At 43.6% G+C, this 7,943-nt stretch overlaps 1 protein-coding gene across 4 annotated transcripts in view; it reads right to left on the bottom strand.

The window, feature by feature from the left end:
• Positions 1 to 3,785: 3,785 nt before the first annotated feature.
• Positions 3,786 to 7,943, bottom strand: part of ddah1 (dimethylarginine dimethylaminohydrolase 1) — a 72,399-nt gene continuing 68,241 nt past the window's right edge. For all 4 annotated transcript variants that reach the window (XM_086224453.1, XM_086224451.1, XM_086224450.1 and 1 more), the window contains one exon: positions 3,786 to 3,938. In XM_086224453.1, coding sequence (XP_086080579.1) covers positions 3,822 to 3,938 — 117 coding nt within the window. In that variant the 3' untranslated portion in view covers positions 3,786 to 3,821. The remainder of the gene's footprint in view (positions 3,939 to 7,943) is intronic.

The following is a 7,943-nucleotide window of genomic DNA, read 5'->3' as shown; positions in this document are numbered from 1 at the left end:
ACAAATATATCCATCCATCGTCATCTTCTGCTTATTCCTACATTAAGGGTCGTGGGGAAGGGGCTGGAGCCTATCCCAGAGTCAACGGGCGAGAGGCGGGGTTCACCCTGGACAGGTCACCAGTCCATCGCAGGGCCAACACATAGAGACAGACAACCATTCACACTCACATTCACACCTACAGTCAATTTAGAGTATCAATCAGCCTTGTCCCCAATTGCATGTTTTTGGACGGTGGGAAGAAGCCGGAGTACCAGAGAGAACCCACGCAGACACGGGGAGAACATGGAGACTCCACACAGAAAGATCCCGTGCCCGAGCCGGGACTCGAACACGGAACTTTCTTGCTGCAACAAATATATTACAGCTAAAAAAAAAAAGAAAAAGAAAAAAAAGAGAGAGAATACCGGTTCAAAAAAACAAAACACAACTCAGTTGAATGCTACGCTTTATTACACAAAGTAGATTAAATGCTCTTTTCTGAGATGACAAATAAATATCACAACTTGTATGAAAACCAAGAGACCTGAGTTGGAACAAAGGCAATCACAACATCATGGCTACTGGAATGAGTTAGCATTTTAGTAACAGGATTCACGAGAGTCAGCAGCCTCTATCTAAAGTGGTTATACAACCTTGCTAGCCGAGAGCAAAAAAGAAGGTCACGGACAGAAAATTGAACGTTATAAATACATATGGATTTTCAATCAGTAGTGAGAAAACACTGTGGTGTCAGAGAGCGATCAGGTCAGGAGGAATTACTTGCTGAAACCCAAAGGTTGACACTTTGATCACAAAGAATGAATGGTGCTGCCTGGCCAAGCCTCCTGCAGTAACTACGTGAGAATGAGAACTGGATGTCCTGCAACTGTGTTATCACCCTGCATCTCGCCAGCCACCTCCTGTAAAATATACTGCAAGTGTCACACTTTAACGGCAGGCATCACATCCACAGTTTTTGCCAGACGCAATGATATCATGGCCATAAATTACCAGAGACTTGTATATGAGGCAACTGCCAAAGGTGGGAGAGAGGGAGATAGGCGAGAGGAGAAAGTTTAAGAGTCAGTGTTTACTGGCGTACAAGCCTCTCCTCCCAGCAGGAATTCTTTCCATGTTTCATCACTGCTCGCTTGCCTATATGCAAACATATATGAAGGGAGGTGGAATCACATCTTGATGTCATTTCCTCAACTTTCACTTACAATCACATTGAGAAACAACACGGTTTAAGAAGTGACGGACTTCAGGATACATTCATAACGTATGTACATGTTTATATTGAGTATAGATCTTGTCACATCTACGGGCACTGACATGGATACTGCATTCAGCGACAACACAGATAAGGCCACTAAAAGTGAGCTAATCAGCACTCTCTCAGCTCCTGCTGGCAGCTTACACTGTGAATGGAAGCCCACCAAAACAGGGGAAGTTACTACAGTCACACATGGTGCTATTGGATTTAGTGGAACCAATGTCAGTTTCACAGCATGACAGTTTTGGAGTAAAAACTGCCAGATAGGAAAAACAAAACAAAACAAAACAAAACAAAACAAAGCAGTGTAACACACAACACAGGCAAAACCAATTACATGAGGAAAAACGACAGGGCCTCCAGAGTCACACAGGAGTGGTGATGTCATTGGTTTTCAATAGAAGCATTGTAAAGAGAGCAGAGGTGTTATTTCAACGCTTTGTTAAAGGAACACACCAACTTGTTGGGAAGTACACTTTTTTGCCATCCTCCCCAGAACCCAACAGGAAGACAGATACTCTTCAGGGGTTAGCTGAATGCTACTGAGCTCAGTGGAATGTCTGGTAGTGGGTGGGCACATGAACGTACCTTCCTCAGAAGCCATCAAATACTCTTTTTTTCCAACAGTCTTTGAATTCCTGGTACTAGGGTTCTGCTCAATACTCTTACTGAGGTTTAACAATAAGGCAAATGGTTGGAACTACTTTCATGACCGGGCGTAGTGATTTGACCAAGCACCTCATAATGCCCCAAGAGTCACTGCTGCCACCAATAATGGCAGACTTTGAAAGAGAGGATGATGATGATGATGATGATGATGATGATGACTTCCAGACGAGTCAAGATCTGAACCTTGTCTATTAAATTACTTCTGGCAGAGGTATGCTAACACTTCCCATCCACTACGCTAAGCTAACTAGCGATCGGGACATCGATCTTCTCTTCAGCGGCAAGTTAGTGTATTTCCCAAACGTTTGTTGTGTGTTCTTTTAATCTTTTCGTAAAGAAAACGTAGCACAGCTCATTAATCATTAAAGAACCTTCATAGTAACCAGGAGGGATTTCAAAACACTTCAACAAAATGCCCAAATGTGCATCATTATAGCATCAATGACTTTGTTAATTTTTGCTTTCTAAACTGCTGAGGTTGGTTAGTTATCCGACAACAATCACATTCAGGGAGTACACGACTGAAGAGAGGGGGTTGGTTCGTAAAAGCGATGGAAGATAAGAGCATCTCAGGTCTCACGGCAGTACAGCATCAATCACAAAATAAATCACAAAAAACTTTAAAAGCACTTCATATCTCCAGTGACTTCTAAGAATTTGCAGAGTAAACTGACATCTATTTAAAGAAATTTAAAAATACTCAATGGTGTTCTTGTTGGACTAACATGAACTTAATCAGCACCAACTCTGATTAAAGTTATATAACAGCAGTAGCACAGATAACAATACATTCTATTCAATCGGCAAACACAATTAATAAAATCACAGTTGAAATGGTACAGTGTATGCCAATTGCTCACACTTATCACTTAAATGTCAGTTATGTAATTCATTTCATAACTCTGCAGTGATTTAAGACCATACGAGTGGAAATATTTATCAAACGGATCCATCTGGTTTAGCTGGTCCAGCGCTGTTCTATGAGGTTCTCTTGAAAGGCAAACAATAAACCAGAGGATGTGTCTACTGAACAGGGTAGCCCCAGGCTCTTGAAAGTCATTCAAAAAGCATATTTCATATAATCAAAATGTTGAATGTTCAACTTGTCTCGCCCTCTCACTGGATTAAATCATACCATCACCCGCCGTCAGATGTCCGACTCGGTCTGGCTCGTACAGCACAGATGCAGCTGATGTGGAGTGGAGTGCTTGTGAACTCTGGTCGTGGCGTAAAAGGCACCTCGGCTACTGCGAGCAAAGCTGAAGAAATCATACAGTCCTTCATTTTTTGCAATTTTGCCTCTGAATTTTGTAACAAATTCCATTTTACGTTGTATCAGAAAGTTCTTAAAAATGTAGGCGAACCCGGGGTTACCCTGTGAGGAACATATCTAAAGAGTTTTGTGATTCACTTGAAAGGTTTTATATCATAATAACATCTATGGCTTAATATGGGGAAAATTTAAGACCTATAATCATAATATCCATAAGAAATAAACAGCAAAATAACATTCTAATTGTATGTTGTTAGTGGGCAAACCACACAGGTCTGAGGCTACTTATCTACTTTTGCCTCCACCGCAACTCCTGAGACTAAGTTAGTCAACTTAACCGGTCGTACTTTTTTTTTTTTTTTTGAAATTTTGAACACAATTCAATGCGGTTTTAGTGTTCTGGGGATGAAGTTATAAAAGATGCCTCCAATTAATACATTCTTTTCCCCTCAATAAAAATACTAAACCTGCAAATCCCTCTTCAGTGTTCCAAGAGAGTTTCTGAAAATCTCAGGATCCTTAGTGATTGTTTACAGGCTCCACTTGGCTACCATGCAGTGAGACCCCCCCCCCCCCCCCCACACACACACACACACACCCCCACCCCAAGGGAGATCTCTCTCAGATGTTGGCTCGCTTGTTGATGAGCACGGAGCAGCATGTGAGGGCTCCGTCCACTTTGATTTTCTCCGTGTTGGACACGGGGATCAGCATGTGGTCCTTCAGCTTCTCGAACACCTGCAGGAAACACCGAGGACGCCGTCACCGGAAATCCTAACAGTCTGTAAAAGATCATCTACAATCCACCTGAATGGTTTGTTTCACATTTCAACATCAATTACCGGTTCAAAATTTCTTTTACATTCTTGGCCCTGTGTTTGCGAGTTAGTCCGTTGGAGAAACAATCAAAGAAAAGAGCCATTGCCGTGGCGATAGCTGTTCCTGCTCAGCCCCGATTCTGTTCTCAGGTACCTGATCTGCCAGCCAGGATTCACGACCACAAGCTCTCGTGAAAAAGCCCGACTGGCAGTAGTAAAGCTGAAAGTGAAAGCTTATGCTGCTCAAGTTTGTTTACTCTATGTGTCAACTCGTAATTTACTGTGATATAAAACGCCTGCTTAGGGACACAAAGGCGGACGAGCATTAAAGGTTTCCTGGTCTCCTGGCGAAATATATACGAAAAGAAAAAGGGAATGAGAACTGTTACAACGTTCTCAAAAGACCCTTGTGAAGCAAGCGCGTCACCCTGTGGACATTTTCCAGGAGAAAACCAGTGTTTTCCTACCACACGTCCAAAAGCAGGATATTTTTCTCATTAAACACAACCTCACTGTGACACTGAGCTAGCCCTCTCAGCACAGCCAGAGGGACCAACTGAACAAATTCTTATCTCGTGATGCAATATGGCTGACGAAGCCCCCGCCGATCCAAACGCCACGCTAGAGGCCACTGCGCTTCTATCCGAGCGGCGCTGTGTAACCTGGTGGACTGACATACTATGATGTCAGCACTGTTACTCTGCAACCCCAATGTACCACCATGCTAAGGCTTAAACCTTTGAGGTTAAACGTGTACTTCAGAATAATTGTGCATAAATGCTGACATCAGTGGATGTTTTCCTCTCATGCACAATGTCTTTGTCTTTCTGTTAATGTTTAAGTTTTTGCGAAATTAGAGAAGACCTGACTCAAACAAGCACAAACAGGTTGTTGTTTTGTTGAGGGGAGATAATCAGAGGTGTCAGGTGACCAAAACGCCATTTCAAGACATCTTATACCAACATTAATTTAGAAAAAGAATAGTTATGACAGCTGACATTGATATTTTGTTGGTTTTAAGTTTTGCTGTCAGTAAATTCCAACGTCTTGGATTTTTTTTTAACGTCAAATCGATTTTCATTGTCAACCAGAAACGGAACATCTGTCCGACATAAAGTCCGAAGGCTGTCTGACGCTCCACTGATGTCAATCACCAGCTGCGCAGGCCCCTTTGCGTTGTTCTCCAAAACTCTGAGCCACTGACGCTGTCAGGATGAAGTGAAGGTGTCGGTCAGTGAGACATGTTTACTGAGACGTGTCCGAAATGTTTTATTCAGCCTCATTACTGAGCAGCTGCTCGCACAAACCCATGCTGCCAAACACGGCGAGCTTCCAGCCAGCATAATATCTGGGATGAAACGGGGTAACTGGCATGCTGCAACACATTCATAGCCGGCTCTGGGCGCGCTGCTACATAGACGTTCTATTAGTTCACACAGGACTCATTGATGGTTGGATCGTATGAGTCGCCGCAGAGACGCCTCAGAAGCAGGACGGCTCACTGAAGAGTGATCTCTGCGTTTATGTCACACAGGTGGATTCTTTTCACCCTTATAGTCAGCAAAGTAAAAATCCGACTCTCTTATCTTTCACCTCGTTCTCACACTAAGTTGGTGTTTTTCCAGACAAATGACACTTCAGCAGCAGTGTGGAGTACACGACCCCATCACAATACACCAGTGTTCCATAGATGTGTGACTTCTTCTTCCTACTCTTCCTCTGCTAAACGGGGCACCAGAAAACTAAGGCTTTCTAGCATCTAATATGTTGTCTCACTTGCTCACACGCTATGGATAAATGCTTCAAAACAAACTCGCCCGGCACCCATGAGAGCAGCAGAAGGGTAGACGCAGGTCATTCGCTAAAGGTCGAGACCCGACTGTCAAAACCATTTACTTCGTGGCTTCCAGTACGATGGCCGTCACAGCGAGCAATGACATTAGCTGTGCTAGCCTAGCCACCATGCTAGTGCAGGGTAATGAGAGTCAGAGGTCCCTCACACTGTACTTTGTCACTTGTTTTTTTTTTCGTATGAAAACGAGATGCTTACAAGGCTGAAAGGAACTGTTCATAAATCTGTTCATATAGTAGGAGTAGCTCATTGCTTTTACACCTTTAAGTATGGCAAAATGTAACATCAGGTGAGGGTCGGATGTCTGAGAGGGCTGAGCAGAACTACTGGTAACTTTGGTGCAGCTGCCAACTGCTGTACATATCAGCAGAAGACTACAAGCTCCCTGGGGAATGAAGGACTCACAGACACAGACCAATAATTATTAAAAGTCAGTGCACTGAATCTGCGAGCCTGGAGTCTGACACATGTGGTTTACACTATCACAGGGTCAACTCAGGGAAGGCTGTACTTCTGCAAAACAACACAAGTAAATCCCCTGCTGTTTATAGCATCTCTGCCTCCTTAGTGTCTCTTTTTTTATCATTTCCAACAGCGTTCTCATTACTGCGGTTGAAATTTATATGTCGGGTCGGGGGTGGCACACAGTAGGAGCTGCTCTATTTCACTGGGCCTTTTGTCTCCTCACTTTCTTTACCTCCAAACCCTCTAAAGCCGTCCCCACCGCTAGCCATTAAATTCCCTTCTCCTCCCCCTTCGACCCCACCAATCCTCTCTCTTATGACCCCCTGCTTTTGTCAGTGTGGAACTCTTATGTAACTTCATGAGGAGACTAAAAATAGACAGGAAAGATTGAAGCCCATGATGTTTAGAGTTAGAAAGCAGAAGAAGTCTTGCAGAAAAAACTCAACATCTCAATGGAGGAACTGGTTCCTCCGGGAAACGTAAGAACTGCAGAGACATCTCTGATATTTTACCCCGCTTGTGTTATGTCTACTAATATTTTTCCACGTTTCTTTATTCTACCATTTTGTAAACACAGGCTCGGGACCAAAACTGAGTTCCAGGCACATTTCTGGTGGGTCTGAAAACTATAAAGAAAACTGGATCATAGCGCAAACATCCATTTCTTAAATACTGCACCAAATGGTCCGTTAAAAGGTGCTTCCACAGCAGGAAGCATATAATACACAGAGAGATTTTATTATGATCAAGCTAAATTCCCTCAGTCAATCTTCCCGGAAAAAAAAAAACTGAGCCTGGATGTTAGTCCAAAGACGCATAATTTTGTGAATTCTTCCTTCTAAAAATAACTGGTGGAGGTTGGGGTTTTAACCACAGAGTACATTTTGAGGTCTGAGCACTGTCTATGCAGATTGCAGGGTGCTGGATTTGATCCCGTGAGAATCCTTCTGACTCGCTGAGATATGAACCCCAAAGCATCTGAATAAAATACCTCTCCAAACCTCAACAGTCAAAGTGACAAAATAACTTTCACAGTGGGCTACTGGGGAAAACAATATGCAAGTGTCAAGAGTGTAAGACACGTCTCGCTGATGTTTGCAGAAGAACTGTGTGGCTGATGGAAACTTGAGACCTCACGGCTGTATGTGTCCATGCAGCAAAGATGATGGATGTCACGAGGTACTGCGGGGGCTTCAACTGCCAGACGAATCAAAAGTCTGAGCCATCATTCATCAGACCTCAACGAAAAACGATGAGGATGGCCCTTGAGAGGGCTCCAGGAACAAATTCGATATTTCTTTGAAATTAGTTGCATCCTTATAGACTTCTTTCGGGATTTCTTTCATGAGGGTCTGAGACGGTGGCAGATGCATTATGAAAAAGAACTTTTGAGAGAACTGAATATCCGTAGCAGCAATAGACAACAGAGACAGATGGGAATCGAGGCTGTTGGGAGGTGGCTGTACCCCATTCTGGTTTTAAAGAAGGCAAGCGTGTCGGCCAAAGTTACGCTGGGACTTTCAGAAAATCCTACGACCGGCGGTCTCGTCAGGCTCCAGCGGTCTCGTCAGGCTCCAGCGGTCTCGTCAGACTCCAGCGGTCTCGTCA

This window comes from Aulostomus chinensis, chromosome 14 (assembly GCF_037954235.1).
Source record: "Aulostomus chinensis isolate RoL2024-O1b breed Wild chromosome 14, RoL_Achi_v1.0, whole genome shotgun sequence".
NCBI lineage: Eukaryota > Metazoa > Chordata > Actinopteri > Syngnathiformes > Aulostomidae > Aulostomus > Aulostomus chinensis.
This window is presented reverse-complemented; position numbering and strand designations above follow the sequence as displayed.